At 56.3% G+C, this 17,939-nt stretch overlaps 5 protein-coding genes across 5 annotated transcripts; 1 reads left to right on the forward strand and 4 right to left on the reverse strand.

Annotated features, from left to right (window-relative positions):
- Nucleotides 1-1,793: 1,793 nt before the first annotated feature.
- Nucleotides 1,794-3,875, reverse strand: B0I36DRAFT_89010 (uncharacterized protein). The gene is made up of 4 exons (XM_046163527.1): nt 3,492-3,875; nt 2,915-3,379; nt 2,193-2,835; nt 1,794-2,131 (listed from the first exon to the last, which is right to left on the reverse strand). The coding sequence occupies exons 1-4, from the start codon at nt 3,585-3,587 to the stop codon at nt 1,926-1,928; spliced, it is 1,410 nt and encodes a 469-aa protein (XP_046015260.1). The 5' UTR covers nt 3,588-3,875; the 3' UTR covers nt 1,794-1,925.
- A 122-nt stretch (nt 3,876-3,997) lies between these two features.
- On the forward strand, nt 3,998-4,960 carry B0I36DRAFT_89022 (uncharacterized protein). Its single transcript, XM_046163528.1, has 2 exons — nt 3,998-4,396; nt 4,462-4,960. Exons 1-2 carry the CDS (start codon nt 4,185-4,187, stop codon nt 4,910-4,912), a joined length of 663 nt encoding a protein of 220 aa, XP_046015261.1. The 5' UTR covers nt 3,998-4,184; the 3' UTR covers nt 4,913-4,960.
- A 48-nt stretch (nt 4,961-5,008) lies between these two features.
- B0I36DRAFT_238086 (glycosyl transferase family group 2-domain-containing protein) lies at nt 5,009-7,037 on the reverse strand (the record flags this gene model as incomplete). The annotated part of the gene is made up of 2 exons (XM_046149581.1): nt 5,009-6,382; nt 6,447-7,037. The coding sequence occupies 2 exons, from the start codon at nt 7,035-7,037 to the stop codon at nt 5,009-5,011; spliced, it is 1,965 nt and encodes a 654-aa protein (XP_046015262.1).
- A 1,218-nt stretch (nt 7,038-8,255) lies between these two features.
- B0I36DRAFT_317769 (uncharacterized protein) lies at nt 8,256-9,030 on the reverse strand. Its single transcript, XM_046153199.1, has one exon. The coding sequence runs from the start codon at nt 9,001-9,003 to the stop codon at nt 8,512-8,514; it is 492 nt and encodes a 163-aa protein (XP_046015263.1). The 5' UTR covers nt 9,004-9,030; the 3' UTR covers nt 8,256-8,511.
- A 5,845-nt stretch (nt 9,031-14,875) lies between these two features.
- Nucleotides 14,876-15,725, reverse strand: B0I36DRAFT_360584 (Fms-interacting protein-domain-containing protein; the record flags this gene model as incomplete). The annotated part of the gene is made up of 3 exons (XM_046158336.1): nt 14,876-14,929; nt 15,040-15,283; nt 15,376-15,725. The coding sequence occupies 3 exons, from the start codon at nt 15,723-15,725 to the stop codon at nt 14,876-14,878; spliced, it is 648 nt and encodes a 215-aa protein (XP_046015264.1).
- Nucleotides 15,726-17,939: the final 2,214 nt, after the last annotated feature.

Here is a 17,939-nt window from a genome sequence, read left to right on the forward strand (position 1 = left end):
GAACAGCTCGTGGTGACACCTTTGAAAGGAGCTCACTGAAGTATGACTCCAGGTACACTTTGCACGCTGCAGCGCGCTCGACGGTCACCACCGTCGGCACGGTTGTATCAAAAGCAGTCTCCTGGATCGAACCTAGGGGGACATGCAGGAGATTGGAGGAGGCCGACTCGACGTGGACCACTGATGCTGACCTCCGGTCGCTGGATGTCCGATCGTTGCTGGACAGCTTCGAGTCAACAGATGTTGGCGCCGTGTTGGTGCTGCTCATGTCATGAATGAGCGCACTATCCTGGGACGTGGAGGCCACAAAAATGGTAGACTCAGCGCTGCTTCTTGGCAGGCGACCTCGTGCCAGGAGGGGCGCTGGCGTCCCTTCTCGTTCCCCGAGAGACGTTTGCTAGGCGCCTTCGTTCTCAAACACTCGAAATGACATTTTTGGTTTGCGTCGGTATCTGTGGATGACTGTCTTGGAACCCGTCAGTGCCCTTGACAGGCCCGGAAGCGACAGTTTCTGCGTGACCTGGCGAACATCGTAGAGGGTGTCTCGAGGCGGAGAGGTTGGAGATGGCCATGACTCAGGGTCGCGTGGGCTATGTGCCAATGCTGCTGGCTTGATCAGATACTTGCTAGGCTCGTGGCGGGATCTTCCTGGTGTCTTACCACTGTTTGTGAGAGAACGAAGAGCGGACACGAGACGAGAGCCCTTGCGTCGGATCTTGATGGGTCGCTGAGTGGGTGAAGTGATGGGGAGCGAGAGTGACGATGGAGTTGCAGCCATGCATCGGTCCTCGTGGGGCAGCGATGGCAGACTGCCCGCGCCTGACAAGCCTCGCTTCATTGTGGGCTGATCTATGCTTCGGCAACCAATGGCGACTCTTGCGAGAGCGGAACGATACTCTAGGCGTAGCCGCAGATGACCTTCGGCTCCTCGAGTCGAAGCTATTATGTTGTGTTGAAGTAAGTGAAGCTGCTCTGGGGGCCAAAGTCAAGACCGGTTGCTCATCAGGGAGATTGGGGACACGCATGCAAGTGTATCTCTCTGATGGACAGTCGGGGAAGGATCTCGCCTGCCTGGAGTCGCGTCCTTGCCCGATAGCACCAGCGAAGAAGCACTCCCGAAAGTCTCGAAACTCGAGGTACGGAAGCGTCGTTCGGGTAAAACGGGGCAGGCACGCCTGGCTGCACTTATTTTGCTCTGAGCTAGCTCTGACAACCGTCTGTTCAGTACACACCGTCGAGATATCGTGACCAGAGCAGCTTACCGTTCTCTTTTGCAAACAGAGGTCGTAGCATACTAAAACCATGGTAGTTATAGATGCGAACAAATCACAGACACTCGAGAGCAGTGTTTCGAAACGCAATGTTGGGGGATTGTGCTGGGGAACACGGTTTGAGACGGCGAGAAGCCATCGTGAAAAGGCAACAATACATAGAAGCTCACAGGCACAAACTTTTGTTCTGACATGGGCCAGCACTGAGAAGCTTGGTGGTATCAATCAATTCTGGCGTAGATTCTATGTGCAGACTCTTCTCTCGCACAACACATTACAAAAGACATCCTATCAACAAGACGCCAAATTCCTACGAGACAAAAGCCAAAACGAAACAAAGAAGTTTTTGGTACGCCCATGCAATGCACGCAGACCTCGTCATCCCTTATGACTGGGTCTGCTTTCCCGTCCGGCAGTCCGGGGTCCTCGCAGACGTGCGCCCAAGATCTGAGATCTCTGCGCAGAACGCACCCATGGAGGGGCAGCCCATCGATACAAAGTCCAGCAAAGTGGGTAAACTTGGTTGGACCTTATGATACATGCCGACATGTGTTGAGGATGGTGTAGATTTCCCGGGTTGGCAAAGGACATCTGCACTACGGAGACCATCGCGGAGACCGTTTTGGTTACTGTGGTATATCAGACGCAGGCCACTTATTTGATAGCGAGGAGCTTGACGTCGAAGATCAGCTCGCTGTTGGCGGGAATGCCAGGCAGCTTCTGGCTGCCGTAGGCGAGGTGGGCGGGGATGGTCAGGCGACGCTCGCCACCGACAGCCATGCCGGTAACACCAATATCCCAGCCCTTGATGACCTGGCCAGTGCCGGCCTTGAAGCTGAAAGGCTTGCCCTTCTTGTTGGCTGTTGACGAGGAGTTAGCTATGCCAAGTTGCACATCAAGAGTTTTGGAGTCATCACTTACAGTCAAAGACCTTGCCGTCCTTGAGCTTGCCGATGTAGCGAACCTCGACAGTGTTGCCCTTCTTGACGACACGGCCGCTGCCGGCCTTGCGGTCATCGATGGTGACACCGTTGACAACCTTGACACCGAGATTGGCGGCGGCGGGGCCGGTAGGACCCTGCTCGAGGTTCTTGGCAAATTGAACCTTCTTGTCGCCCTTGGTGGCGTCGGCCTTCTCCTCCTTGGCAGCAACAGCCTCGCCCTTGTTGTTCTTAAGCTTCTTCTGCTGCTTCTTGCTGGCCTTGTCCTCCTCGGCACCGGCCTTGGCAATGAGATCATCAAGTGCCTCGGCGGACTCCTCAGCGGCGCGCTTGTTCTTGCCCTTCTTGGAGGCGACGAGCGCAGGAGCCTCGTCTTCGGACTCGACCTCGGTCACGCGAGGGTCAGCAAGGTCGTCGAGCTCATCGACGTCAGACTCCTCTTCGGAGTCGTAACCCTCAAGACCCTCGATGTCGTAGTCATCCTCGTCCTCATCCTCAGAGTCCTCCTCATCGCCAGTGTCGATGATGTAGTTACCGGTGAGGTGGATGGTGTGTGTGCCCTTGACGACGAAGAAGACCTTCTCGTTGGGGCCAATTGTAATGTCAAGAGGCTGCTGGTAGTTCTGTTGGCGGATAACGACACCCTGTTAGCATGGGCCTTCACGACGTATTTAAATAGGCAGGGTCCAATGATATACTTACGCGCTCAGTGTCGAGAGTGCAAAGGACAAGCTCTTCCATGTCGAGTCCGTCCTCCTCATCGTCCTCCTCATCCTCATCGCTCGAGGTAGCGGGCTCCTTGCCCTTCTTGCTGACCTTGCCAGTGCCGTTGGGCTTCTCGCCGTCGGCCATCTCCTCGTCGGACTCCTCCTCGGCCTGAGCAGCCTCGATCAGCTTGCGGAGAGCAGCAGCCTGCTTGGCCTTCTTGGACTTGGCAGGGTCGCTGGGGCCTCCGTTGGGCTCGTCGTCCTCGTCATCCTCATCAGAGTCAGAGTCATCGTCGCCGCCCATCATAGCCTGCAGGTACTCGTCATCAAGCTCCTCGTCGAGGTCCGAGTATCTCTGGCGGATAAGCTTGAGGGTGGCACGGGGGACATTGGGAATGTTGCCATCCTCGTCGGCCTCGGGCGCCTCGGTGGGGTCGAGCGCGGCCATGGTGATGCGGTACTGTTTGGGGGGAACGGACGGGTCAGTCGGGTCCCATGTTGGGCTGCGATTGTGCCGAGACGCTCGACTGGAAGCTGCGATGCGCAAGGCAGTGCAGGCTGGATAAACTCACAGAAGCATCGGGAAAGCTATCCTCCTGCATGGCAGGGATCATGATGCCTCCCGGGGGAACCTCAAGCCCGTACAGGGCGATAGGAAAGGTCGACATTGTGAATGGAGTTGCGAGACGTGGAAGGCGCTTGTAAGTGATGGGTAGATGCAATCACTCGCGTTGATGAGAGAGTGATTGATTGGCAAAAGAGAGAAGATAGAGAGCGCACGATGGAATATGATTGATGATACGGGGGGGTGGCAGGCTGAGATGGGAAGCAGACGCGACTCGTGAAGGAAGAGCACGTAGGGCGGTGTCGAGGGGAATGCTTGCGGCGAGATGGTTCTCTGCTGTTCGCTCTCGACTTTTTTTTCTGCCTGGTCCTCGGGTCAACCTTGCCTCAGCCTGGCTTGCCGGCAGAAAAAAAACAGAGAGCGCCCTTGGTTGCTCCCCCAAAATTTCTTCCCACTATCAGACACAGCGCCCCACTGCGATAAGGCGCCGTCGCCGCTCAGGAGTGGATTCCGCTCCGGGGCGCAAGGCGCCTGGTCAGCCAGATTCGCGCAGACCGCCCCCGAAACAACATTTGACTTTGACCGCCTTCGCTCAAGCGTGCAGGATGCCGTGCAACACTGAGTGTGCGCTCCAATCAGCTGTCGTCTTGCCATAATCATCACGAAGAAACCAAGGGCTTCAAGTTTAGCAGCAGCGCGCATGCTGAGCGCAACAGTGAGCACCATCAGTCTACATGGCAGGTATCAGGCGTCTACACGAGGTACCACGAACTGGCCAGGTCTTCTCCTCCGCACAAGTGCCCATTCATACCCATACCATACATCATTAGGTCTACAGGCGACTACCTTCACCATCGGGATAGAATTGCGCTTGCCGTTTATCCGCTTTGAATTGTTGGAGAGCTCGAGGAGGTACGGCTCTACGGATTATGTACACAGTATTAGATATTACCGGGCTAATCCTACTTGCTGATCAGCACTAGGATAACCCCTTCCCTCTGCATCGTCCAGAGACACTCAGGCCCTCGATGCCGAATCTACTTTACAGAGTCTCGTCATCCCAATGTGGTCCTCTGTCTTCGACTGGACCTGCGCGCTCCATCTTGCTGCTGTCTGCTGTTGCTGTTTGAGATGCATATACCAACTGCCACCTCTTTCTCATTGCCGTATAAACGAATGCCGGCAGGTTGTCAAAAACCCAATTTGTTTTTGCCCCTGCACCTTTGCTCCGAGAACTCCGTGAGCCCAAAATGTTGCTCATCCCCAAAGGAATCTAGAATGCCAAAAGATAACCAGATGCCATGCCATGCCATGCGTACTAGGGTCATGTGCTCTATATACACAGCGCGTCTCGAGATGGCGCACTGCGTAGAAACAAGGTCGTTAAAAATGACTGTCGGCAAAGCCGACAAAGCCCGAGGCTGGTGAGAATTGAAGAAACGAGAAGTCGGTAGCCCTCCAAGAAGCCGCTTGGTTTGAGGACCCCGAATGTATTATGTGAGTATTAAAAAGTGGTCAACATGGTTACGCCATTGCTTCTGCCGACAGGGACTTGGCTCTTTGCCGAGTGACCTTCTTGCTGACCGTATAGACCAGGTCGAGGGTCCAGAAATGTTGCAGCTGGGCCTGAGCGCAGGGAATGGCACCGTAGAGGGGGGCGACAAGCGGAACCATGACATAGTCGACCAAGTTCTTCTTGAGGCTGCGGTGCGAAAAGCACATGCCCTTAGCAAGACCAGCCTCTTGCATCTCCCTCTCTCTCGCAGTCGCACAGACGCGGTGGAAGCGCTCGTAGAGGACAAGGTAGCAGGCAACCTCGATGAAACCGGCGCCCCGCAGCAAGTTGCACCAGGAGAAGATCCAGGCAAGGTGGTGGGAGTCGGCGCCGCCCTCCGTGACGATGACGTACAGTGTCGTGGCAACAACGAGGATGGTCATCTGGAGGGGGAGGAAGTGAGCTTCGAACATGCGGTGGGCCAAGTAGATCAGGCGCTCATAGTTGGGGTCCTTAAGGGTATCCGTGGTAACATCCGAATAAATGCCGCTCTCGTGGGTCTGCTCAGGGTTGATGCTGTCAAGCTGTGTCTGAGTAATGACAGAGTCTGTGGGGTTGTTCAGAGCAACGTGGAGAGGTCGGAAAGCCCGGGCAGTGTGCTTGCGTTCTTGCCAAAGCTCAACAGCCTTGCGGAGGAAGAAGCCAGTATCGAGTGCGCCCCACATGTGTCGCAGAGCCTGCTTGTATCGGGCCATGATGTCGTTGTAGATTCCACGGAGACCCTCGCCACCGTCACCCTTGACGTTGCTCTGGCTGACGGGGCTGAGAACAGTCTTGACGGTCAAGTTGCCGTTGAGCGCAAAGAAGCACTTGAGGTACATGTGCAGATCCTCGCCAATTGCCTCAGAATCACAGTCCCAGCCACCAACACGATCAATGAGCTCAAGAGGAAGCGAGTAGACCGAGGTGGGCGGAGCAATGGTCGAAGCGCCGTACAGGCCAGACATACCAGCAGCGGCCCAGAGGATATCACCAACACGGACAATGGCGGGAACAGCGTGCGCATTGCGGTCGAAGATGATGGGAGCGGAGTAGAGCGTGGTCAGTGCGGTCTCGGGGTTGGAAATGTGCATATTGGTCAGCAGGGCAAAGTAGTTTGACGACAGGTGGCTGTCGGCGTCGATTCCGGTGACAATGACGTCCTTGCGGGCAGTCATGGAGTAGCGCTCGCTGAGCTTACGGCCAGCCCAAGCGATGTTGCTTCCCTTGCCAGGTGACTCGCCGGGGATGTCGGAAGGATGCAGCGTGTATTCGATAGACCGGAACTTCTTGACGAACTCTTGAATGAGGTTCATCGCCTTGAGCTCGACATTGTGCTCGCGCTGTTCCATACCAAGATAGACCTATAGCGAGAGTTAGCGATTGCAAGGTTGAAAACACGGCTCGATCCAGCTCCCAAGGACTTACATCGTAGCAGTCGCGGGCTTGGGGGTGCGATGCAAGGACGTCAAGAGTCTCACGGAGCGTGTCAACCTCCTCCTTGTAGTTGGGGATGATGATGGCGTGCACAACACGCTCAGCGTCAGCGTCTGTCAGGAACTCGTTCTCGTAGTCGCCGGCGTCGCTGCTCGAAGCGGAGGGCGAGGCAATGTCGCGAGACGAAGTCAGGGTCTCGGAGCTGGAGAGTGAAGTCGAGGAGCCACGGCGGCCATGAGAGAGCTTGAAGTCCTTGAGCGATTTGCTGCGTGCGACCCTTCCGACGCTCTTGGTGAGCTCGATAACGGCATAGCACGAGCGAAGAGGGAAGGCGAAGACCATGATATGGATAAAGAGGGCGTAGTAGGCGAAGACTACAGTCCAGATGCCGGCACCGTCCGTGTTGGTCGGCATGGTCGACGGCGTGGAAGCTCTGGGCGACTGCGAGCTGAACAAGTAGATTGAGGGCAGCGTAAACCCGGCAGACCGCGCCTCTCGAGACACAACCCAGTAGCTGAGAAAGATGGTGGCAAGCATGGCGATGCCACCAGCACGCCGCGAGGCCCAGGCAAAGAGCGACATCGTGGCAAAGATGCAGCTATCGCGCAGTTGAGCGTGGTCGAGACAGTGGTTCCGGCAGACTGTGGATGACGGCTGCTGAGAGTGACGAGCAGAGGCAGACCAGCAACAGTGCGCACAGGAGGACTGTTGGCGGTGTCGACACGTAGACGCGGTTTCTGTCGTGTCGAGGAGGAGAGAGAACCCCAAATGTCTTAGAAGAGGGACAAACTGCAACTGAGACCCGATGGTTTGGCGGAAGGAAAGGGAGCTCAGGAGGAAATTGGACTGGGGCTAGGGGGAGTGGGTGAGAGCGACAGGGCCTCTGGTCGGAAAATGATGATGACGGCTGGGTGTGCAGGCCTTGATTGGGCGGGAGGCAGCCGTCTCTTTGACGAGAATGGGATCCTGAACCAGACACACGACGGCCACGGGACTACCACGGCAGCAAGACGCAGGGCAAACGACGACGGCGACGACGACAGCCTTTGAGCAGCTCACTGCAACGGAGAGGGCAGAGGGGAATGATTAGTGGGATAAGATGGGAAGAGATGAAGGGAGGGCAGGCGGGCTGAGAAACAGACGGAGTGAGCTGGGGGCTGGCATGGATGGATGGAACCGGAGTGGAGAGCAGAGAAGCAGCGCGGGCGGGATGGGCGGACGGCCGGGCGACGACGAGGGCGCGCGATATTGCTAAGGAGGGCCCGCCCAAATTAAGAGGTGAGCCGCGGGAAATGAGCGAGGCTCCACGAACGCTGCTAGCGCCATGGCCGTCAAGGGGGGGTTGCCCAGGCGGCCCCTAGGGGGGCCTTGTCGCTGTTGTCGCGAGTGGAGGGGAGAGAAAACGGCAGTGCACCCAGGTTCGACTGGCACTCTTGCACTTTCTTGCCCCGTAGAAATCTGTTCCTCTTGTGGCCCAGCGCAGCCTGCGATGCACAGCCGGCGAGGCGGGAGCCATCTTCGGGTGATCAACTCAGTCCGCGACAGGGTTCAAGAAACCGTCGTCCGGGTGTGGGCTAATTAGTGCATGCCTGGCCAGGCAGCACTTTGGCGTGCCCCAAACCGCGTGCCAGCAAACGTCCCCTGCTCGATTCGCCCAGCCGCAGCTTGACAATGGATCAAGTCAACCGGTTGTTGCTGCAAGCCTCCAGCTTGTCTTGCCTTGCCCGCCCAGCCCACACTTGGGCGGGTTTCCTGGTCCTGTGCATCATCACCGAGCTCTGCTCGGAACCTGTCGTCGAGGGCAAGGCTCTACTCCGCGTCATACTCTGAACCTTAACTACGGTTCCTGAGCCTGCCCGCCCTGCTTACTGTCAGTGCCTGACTGTTCTGGGGCAGCAGTGGATGCGATCGGCAGCCCGATCCTCTATTATTATTATTGGTATTGGCACCGTACATGGGAATCTGCTGCCGATGGCCCAACCCTCGTGCGTCGCTCGCTTCATTTCTTGGAATCCCAGTGACTCGCGCCCGATGAAATAACACCATGGCCTATTCCCTATTTCCATTCCCAAGTTTCGGGCTTCTGAGGGTTCCGCCGGTGCTCATTGTCAAATCTCTCGCGCATAGAGAGCACGGCCTGCTTTCGCGGGGCCCTGGGGACGAGGACATGGTACACGTCATAGCTCGAATGGGGTGTTTTCGTCGGAAGCAGTTGACGCTGGCTCACAGCCATAATTAGTAGCTGCCAATGCAGGAGGATCGCTTGGGTCAGGGCTTGTACAAGTACTGCGGAGTTAGCTTTGCAGCTACTGCTGACTCTCCCCTCCCAAGTGGATGCTTCAGACGATTCCAGCGTCGCTCCTTGACAATCCCACGACTTGTGATAAGAAGCTCGAGTGCTGGTCATGAGATTTGGTGCCTCGGGGACCCTGGATGCGCGGTTTGTGGAAGCCACAACCGACGATGGAACGGTGCACCACCACGTTTTTCCCAACGGCCTAGGGGTTGCATCGGACTTGCATGCACTTATTCCTGCCTCGCCATCCATCCTATCCGTGCGACACACACACACACACACACACAGCGGTGTTCGCATTCGTACGACCTCGGACTGCAGCCCGTCACCTGTGCTGATTGTTCCGAGTCAACCTCGAGCCAAATGTGTGCCGTGAGCCGCAATCCGAGCCACCTCCAATTAGCCTGGTTCACGCCATAATCAGCCTTCTCCGCAAGCCTCCCCAGATCTCGCTCGGGTGGGCTGTGGAGGGCTGATGTGTGCAGAGTGACTCGGTGCAGCCTTGGAACAGTCCAAGCACTCCGCCACAACGACAACCAGAGCAGCCCCCTCATGCTGACTGCATCATCCAAACACGCTCACACATTCTCGCACATGTCTTCGAGACGCCCACTGGTCCGCCAGACTTGGCCTTCCTTCCATGTTCAGAGACTCGGGACTGCCTGCTGGAACTCTTCAACGATATTCAACGAAAGCAGACGTCATTCATGAAGGAGTTCTTGCTAATAGACCTGTCCAACTACAACCCCCAAGACTAAGGAACTTGAGCCTCACGATCAAGAAACGGGGATAGAGGAGCAGCATCGAGATTCGAATAGTCCCTGTCTCTTCGATCTTGGCTTGATGATGTACTGGCCGCATATCATCTCCACCAGAAGTGCCACTGGCGCAAGGGGCCTTGGTCAGGTTGACAGCAAGTACTATTAGAAGGCGCCTCCAGATCAGCAGCGCAGGCGACGGATTGTCTGAGAGAGCTCCTGCTCATTCGCTTTGTTGCAGTATAACAGCCGAAGCAATGTAATTCTGACCATGATGAACAGCATTGTGCACAGACCGGCGGTGGTTGGGCCGTGGGACACACGTTAGCGGCTGTCGACACTTATGCGGCAAGAAGCTGGTGGCTTGGGCCATGCAAGCTCTGTTGCTAGCGTAGCAGGCTACGAGATGCATCCCCTCCAGACTGACATCAGCACGCATGCAGGAGCCGCACAAGAAGGAGACCTGCTTGTTAGTCCACCAGGGGCCTCGCATGCCAAGGCACCTTGTCCGTTGCAACCCAGCAAGCGCGCAGCCACATCCCGTCTAGCGCTTCCTGTAGTCGAGCATCTGCGGACGCTTGATGCAAATAGCTCCTCTACGCTCAGTCCCAACGGCCATGGCATCATACCGCTTGCCTTCTTCACTGTAGTTGCCAGTGTCACGAGGGCTTTTCAAGTCTGAATAGGCGGTCAATCTCCATTCAACAGGCCGCAGCTTAGCATGGTGGAACTTTTGTTACAGCATTGGAGGTGAGCCTCCGCCACACTCGTCCTCGATTGCAGAATTTGGAGACTGCAGCATAGAGTCTTGATGGTTTGCCGAAGAGCAATGCAAGGGTTGCTGCTGATGTGAGCAGGCCGATGCTCCAGCATGGGTATTATCGTGGATGCTCTTCGGCCATCACGGCAGCCCAACCCAAGTCTCGAGGGTATGCGGTTCTGACGGGCTCTCCATTACCGCCGCGGACTTGCCTATGGACAAGCAGCGCACTGTGGGGATCGATACAGTAGCATTGCCGCTTCCATCAGCTACAAGAGGCCGTGTGCAAGGATGACCCAAGCCTCTGAGCTGCATATTCACAGAAATACATGGCATCTCACCAGGGGCCCACACAGCATCAAGACATTGCCGACTGCGATGAGACGGTTCCCACCACAAGAAGAGAGCCTGACACGGGAGGCCTCTCTGGAAGGGTGTCGTCGAGTATTCTGAAAGTGTCATATTCACTTGGCGTGTTGAAACATGGGACTGACCAGGACGCCGGGTTCTGCACGCAGGAAGCAAGACAGAGCCACAACGTTGGCCCCGCAGGATGCGCTGGGCACTGCTAATTTCCTCGGGCAGCAGACGGCCATATGATTGGCCGCTCTGTCCCAGTCGGCCACTCGGGATATGCAACGGAGGCGGAGGCGGCCGGCGACTCGGGCTCGGGTTCCCTTGACCCCGTAGCCTCTGCCACCCTGGGCTGGCTGGGCCAGCATTACGCAGTAGCTTGAGCGGGCTGTTCATTCTGCCCGCAATGCCGTCGCGCTGGTTCGCGTGTCCGAGCCTTCCGGACCTGTTGGCCCTTGCAAGCAAGCGGCATGCGACCCATGCGGGAAGGTTTCAGCACAGATTGTTCCACGGAGTGTCCAGCTGAGCACGTTATCATTGTGGGCTAGTTGCTCGTCTTGTTGGACAAGTGAGGCGCTCTGGAGAACGTCAGCCTGGGCCTCGAAGCATCGAAGCGAGGGCTGTGATTTGTCCTCGGGTGGTCGAGCCAGTGACCGTGCTTTGGCAAAGCGGCTCGTTGCTTTGTGGTGTTCCACAGTTGCCGTTCCCACATCTCTGTTCATGCACAAGGACCCGCCACGTTCATTTCGCGGAACGAGGCACCACGGACGTATCGGCATTTCGTCAAGAGCGACGGACTCATGTCAATCATGGACATTGCATTGCCTCCAGTATCGGATTTGCCAACCCACAATGTCTTTGAGGAGTCGCTCGAGTCGGGCCGAAGTGGATCCCAGCATCTGTTTTTCGGTGTGGTGTTTTTTTTTTCTGCAACAGGGCCATCGCGCCCCCCGAGTCGAGTCTGATGTCGTCAACACTCGATTCCAATGTCGAAATGGTGTTGGGTTGCAGTCGTTGGTTTCATTCCCCCACCGGCACCGGCAACCATCCATCGACTCGAGGCACCTCATCGTCCACGCTTGTGGGGAAACAAGGAAGTTTAGCAACTGAAACGCGAAAATCTCCATCACCTCTCGGGGTACCACAAGAGTGACCCAACACAGTCACCCATGAATCAGACGAACCTACATGTCTCCACCACCTGCCTGGCGAGCGAGGCATCAGATTTCTATCTTCGTGCTGCGCTGGGTAGAGATCCCTATGGTGGTGCCGAGGCCTGTAATTGGCATGACGAGCCGATCACGTCCTCAGAATGCTATATTCGTGCTTACCGATCCACTTAAGGGTCCTTCCGCCTCTGTCATCCATCGGGGGCCAGGGGTCCTTCCGCTACCGTCTCTGCGGACATGCGGGAAGGGGGCAGACCCTGCGCTGCCAGACAAAGAGGGTCGGTCCTCTTGAATGCGCATTGCGTGCGGGACACAGCAGACAGTGCAATTGGCACAAGCGGTCCAGAAGAGGAGGGCAAAACTGCAAAGTCACCTGCTGCCTTGCTTACGGGAGCGAGACTCTTGGCCGAGCGGGTTCCTAAGGCGCCCGACAGGTCAAGCCGGGGACGTTTGGATCCTTCATTGTATCAGAGCAGGGCTGGACGGAGTCAGCGACCACAAATCACGGAAGCCAGAAAACCTCGGTGCTCCCGGAACTGGCCTTGCCATGCCCGGCGAGTCAGCATTGCTTGTTCCTCCGGCAGTTGATCCAATATGCGCGATGGGCCCGAACAAGCCCATTGAAATGGCGGCAGCGACGGCCCCGGAAGATCCGGAGTTTGGGGTAGCTGTGCAGCAGCCACACAACCAATGGCGTGAGGCGTGGGCGTTATCATGTCATGTCTGGGGTCACATGGCTCTTCTTTTTATCTTTCGGGTCTCAGCTGCAATGATAAGTCGGCAAGATGATTCGAGCAGAGCGTACAAAGAGTTTGGAGCTGTTGGCTGCCACTCTCCGCATCGGTAGCCCACTTGTGTAAGTCAGGCGACCATCTGCGGGTTGCAAAGCAGCTCCCTTATCGCAGTAAGTCGGCCTCGACTGCGACAAGGGCGGATCACAACCACGAACCGAAGCGGTGTGTACATGGTCTCAGCCACTTTGAAGTTGCCAGATTTTGACTTTGGCACGCACGTGCTGTACTCGGCATATGGGCCGCTACTCTCTTCTCGCTTGTACTTGCGCGGTTTTCCTGCAAGCAGCCTTATTATACTGCTTGGGCAACCCTGCTTTTCCCCCCCTCGCACAAGAAAAGCACGCGCCGCCCGATCCGGAAACGAGCTGGCATGCAGCCCTTTCTGACCAAGCCGGCACGGTACGTATCCTGCGAGAAGTGGACAAAAGCGAGTGAGTGATATACCATAGTAGAGCAACCAGCTTCTGCGGCTTGTTGTGTACATCCACCTGCATGGCGCTACTGGGAATCCTTGCTGCGTCTTCTTCGTTGAAGGGAAATAAAAAAAAGTCTGTGTAATCCCGATAGCAGCAAGCAAGAGGAGCCAGCCAGCGCTCAGGGATTTTTTTAATCCGAGTTGTGTCATTCTGTACTGCAATATCCTCCCTCTGAGTAATCCTGTAGAACACGGCAGGGAAGGGTTTTGGAAGCTTCTGCCTTCGAACAGCCGTTGTCGTGGGGAAGCTCAATCCCCGTGACAAGAGCAATAGGCGCCCCAAATGACTTGGTATGTATACACTCACGGGCTTCACTGCCTTATCACCCGCCATTGAACTCTCTCTCTGTCTGTCTATCTATCTATCTATCTATCTCTCCCTCGTATCTTGTTGAGAAACGTGACACAAGTAGAAAATAATGCACTTAAGAGACAACCGCAAAATATCGAAATGGAAATACAATATAGACAACGAAGTCTTCATACTACAGGGATAGTATGTTACCATGAGCATCCTCAAATCCTCGCCTTTCCCCTGTCTATTTTCATTTCACCTTCACTATCCCAGGTGAAATCCAACCCAACAAAGACAAGGATGAAAAGAACAGAGATACAGCCAAGGCGCCATTTCTCTCGAGCACAAACAAATGGAGAATGCACGTGTTGACAGCAGCAGCACAAGCCTGGACTAAAAGATTCACGACTTGGACTGCCTTGTGTTATATATATATATATATATATGAACCCGGAACTTGGGGGCGGTGACCGTGAACATGCTCACACGCTTTGCAACGCGTGCAGACACTACAATCAAGACGAGCACTGCCGTGTCTAGCAATGCTGTATACGTGGTAATTAACCCGTGACTACCCTCGTCAAAAACACACGATGCAGCAGCGTTGGGTTGCACCTGGCCAGCTGTATCCTGTTTCGTTGGATGGAGGTCGCAAGTTCACAGGCTTTCCAGAATGATTGGTATGGATTCGTACTATATTCCAACCGTGTCCCAAAACTCAAGACTCAGTCCTGCTGCCAAGGAGACGCGGGCGACCATTCCTAGCACCCTCCCCAGAATCCTCTACAGGATCATGTTTAATGTGTCTTTAGTTGTGCTCGTCGGCTACACATCCAGAGCCATCGGGGAAACCCACATATCAGTCTGCCATTGACTGAGCCAAATCCTACGTCATGCCCCATGTCCAAGCTCTTGTCTTGACCGGACTACATGTTGCTCCATGGATATTGCCAAAAACTGCACACTCCACCGCTGACAGCTCGAGCTTGGACAGTTCATAGCCAGGAGCCCAGTCCCCCTACCGTCGTGCTCGATGATATGTCTCTTCCACGTCTGCATCGCGGCTGCGCGCTAGAACCGGAAACGATCAGACAGCCCACTATAATGTGGTGATCCCAGCCGTCCAAAGCCAAGCCTACGGCTAGCCCAACAACGACTCATGCCTTGCATTGTGCGTGGTGAGGACAGCTCTGCGCTTCTGTGGCGAAATGATATCGGCACTATGGCCGAGATCTGCCTAGCAAGCCTTTCTTTTCGGAAGGGAGGGAGGAGGTGTGCAAGTTGTCATTATTGCTGGACGGCAGATTGGCGATATGCCAGGTTGGATTATTGCTTCAGTAACGCAACCCGGTCTCCAAGACGCGTGTCGAATCCCAGCGGCACAATAGCGAGTTCCACAGTGGCATCCGGAACGATACGAGCGTTCTGCTCGTCGCCATGTGGCGCGTCAGTTCCTTATCTTGGAACTCGTGAGAAGCCGTTTTCCCTTGACGGAGTCTTTCCACTCTGACGCTAACTCTCACACGCTCGGTGCGACGTTCTTGTCAAAGAGGCTTTGAATCGGTTTTGCGGCCTGCAGTGTTCCCATCATTGTCAGCATGAGCAATCTCAACAAATCCACGTCATACCAAGACGACCGATGGGTAAGCCAAGTCGCGAGCGCGCCCTCCAGGAAAAACTCACATCGATGAACTTCTCGAGCTCCTTGTCTAGATTCGCCAGGTCGTCCTTCCGCTTCTTGTTGTCGGCAATGAGCTTCTGCTTGCGCTTGAGCAGTTCCATGCGCTGCTGCTCGAGAGCTTCGCGGTCCGCACGTTCGTGCTCGATGCGGGCCACCATGAGGGTGTTTTCGTCATCGTCCGCATGCTCAGGCTGCAGCGCGAGGAACTCCTCGACGGGTATCAGGGGGAGCTGCTGGTAGGTGTGGCTGTGTGTGATACACAATTCGAGATTAGCAAACACGGGAGCAGATCGGAGTGTTTGTGACACGACAACCGCGCGCGCATTGGGGTGACATACTCGTAAGACTCGCAGGCGGCAATCTCGCCCTGGAGGTGGCGCTGCTCGTAGTAGAGATTTTGGAGTTGGAGGTGCAACGTGTCGACCTCATGGCGAGCCTCGGACGTTTGTGTCTTGGTCTGACGGGCGCCGAACTGGGCGGCGCGATGGAGGCCGCGGAGCTGGGCGAGGTTTGTGATGAGGAGCTTCTGACGCTTTGAAGCCTCGGACTGGACGTCCTTGGATGCGGAATCGAGGGAACCGACGGCAGCGAGGTGGTCGACAAGGGCGAGAGCTTGAAGGCGCGTCTCGCGCGAGGCAGCAAGGACGGCTGAGAGGTTGGGGTCAGTGACAATATCGTCGATCGCCATGGCTGATTGAGTTCCGGTTGGCGCAGTGGGTTTTGCGGAAAGGTAAGTGGTGGTTTCGCGATGCTAGGGGTTGAGGCGTTTCGAGACCGGACGTTGTCAAAACCCGAATGGCAGTGTGGCTTGTGAGATTGCTCGAGTCGCAATGTGGTGGTTGCAGACGCGCATTGGCATTTGCAGAGATGCAGCTTGCAGTTGCAGTCCTTGTCCGTGCCTGCCACGGCGTGGTTGGCAAGGGTTACAGACGGGAGTGGGGCTCGAGCTCCACCAACGCCATCAAGCATCGAGGTGCGCTTCTGCCAATTAGGATCACATATCAGTTAGGCGACTCGGACTGGAGGACGAGTCCGAGGTCACGACAACAATTATTGCTTGCGGTGACTTTGTGGCATGGGCGTCGACCAATAATAGACACACGGCGTCATGCCAGATTGGCTGGCAAGAGTGGGCTCGCATGCGCAGTGGCTTCAATGCTTGTGAGCGCTGACAAGCACAGTTCGAGGGCTATGCTACCGTAGCGTATACCAATGGCAAGCTCGCTGCCTGCCTGTTCCACTGCTTGCCCTTCAAGTGGAAGCAGATTTGTTCTTAACCAATTGGTCGTCAGCTTCTAGAGAGCACTCTACCTGCCAGAAGGGCAAGCCTGTGCATGTGAGACGACCAAGAGGCTGAGACCACAGTCAAGTCCTGCCGCCAGACGACATGGTTCGAAGCAGATCTCGGGACGCTGCAGCGATCACATGGCGGGTGGCAATGCTGATGAGCTCCGGAATGCAGAGTGATAAAGAACGGCCTTATCGGTGCCCGGCGGGACGCATCCAAGCATGTGAAAACGCCGCTCTGGGCCGGCCGGCGTCGACCAAATGGGCCGCCGGGGTGGGGACGGTGACGGCGTCTGACAATTCTGCACCGCCTTGTACTGTATGCAGCACAACCTTAAGGAACAGTACCTCTCATTGGCAGTTTGATACACGGCGTGGTTCCTAAAATACGCACGCACGACGTCTCTGTAACGTCGCCATTGTAGGTAACCTGCACTTGCAAGAGCGTGTTGTACTCTGGCTGTTCGGGCGTGGATGGCCGGCCTCGGCAAGGATCCCCACGGCAGCGTCCGAAAGAGGACGAGCCCACTATTGTTGGGACGGCTATTAAGTGATGGTCATCTCGACGTGCTAAACATGGGTAAACACAGCTCGCAAAGCACGAGCTAGACCACCACGGGCGACAGAAACATAGCGATCATGATGACTCCATGAGATGCTCATGCCTGGCGGCCCTGGACACGTCCCAGCACAGCGGGGCGTGGGCGGCTTGATAGGACAGCCGACAACATTCTAGCGCATGCCACCCACCGCAGACGGCCAGCCAACTTGTCGCCAGGGATGAGGGAGGGCGTGGTGGCCACGGGCAGCGCATTGAGACCTGGACAAGACAAGACGAGAGACAAAGGCAGAGACACAGACAGGGCGGCTCCTGTGTCGTATCAGTCCGGCCCGGTGCAGCACACACGGCGGAGGCCTTGGCCGGAGACCACGGCAGGGAACATGATTGCCGTCGATTGATGCCATTTGCATACCTCTGCGCTGGACCCTGCCCAGCCCAGCCCCAAATCGGGCGGCCGGCAAGGTGTTTTCGCCCCTGCTCCGTCCCCGTACAGAAGTGTACATGCCCCATCCTCGACAGCCCGCCCAATCAGGGGCCCCGACCATCGGCGGAGCCACGCCTCAACAACCAATCGCCACATCCTCGCCCAGCCCGTGCCGCTGCGCCTGGCCTGGCCTCCTCTGCTCTGCTCACATCTTCATTTTGTTTTCCACGCCCGCATTAATGCTCTCTCTCTCTCTCCAAACAACTTACATCTGCCTCCCTGCCCCCTCCCTTTCGCTCCTTAGACTCTGTTTTGACAGCGCCAGGCAATCCAATTCCAGTATCCCTCGGGCTCTCCCCCGCGACGCTTCCCAGCGCAGACCATCATACACTAGACGCATCAGGACCCCGGCCAGCACTGCAAGCGAATAATTACCACGATCTCCACGCTCGGCTCGACAGCCCCCCGGCCCCTGCCTCCCCCAGGTCTTTCCTCACCTCCTTTCAAGTAGCCACCCAACCGGCTGCCCTCTCTTGTCGACTGCAAATCCCACACGCCCTGTCACTTCCAAGACCGCCAACCCTCATATTTGACCCTGCGCCGCCCGCCGCGGGGTGCCTCCTTCAACC

This window comes from Microdochium trichocladiopsis (assembly GCF_020744255.1).
Source record: "Microdochium trichocladiopsis strain MPI-CAGE-CH-0230 chromosome Unknown B0I36scaffold_3, whole genome shotgun sequence".
Taxonomy (NCBI): Eukaryota; Fungi; Ascomycota; class Sordariomycetes; order Xylariales; family Microdochiaceae; genus Microdochium; species Microdochium trichocladiopsis.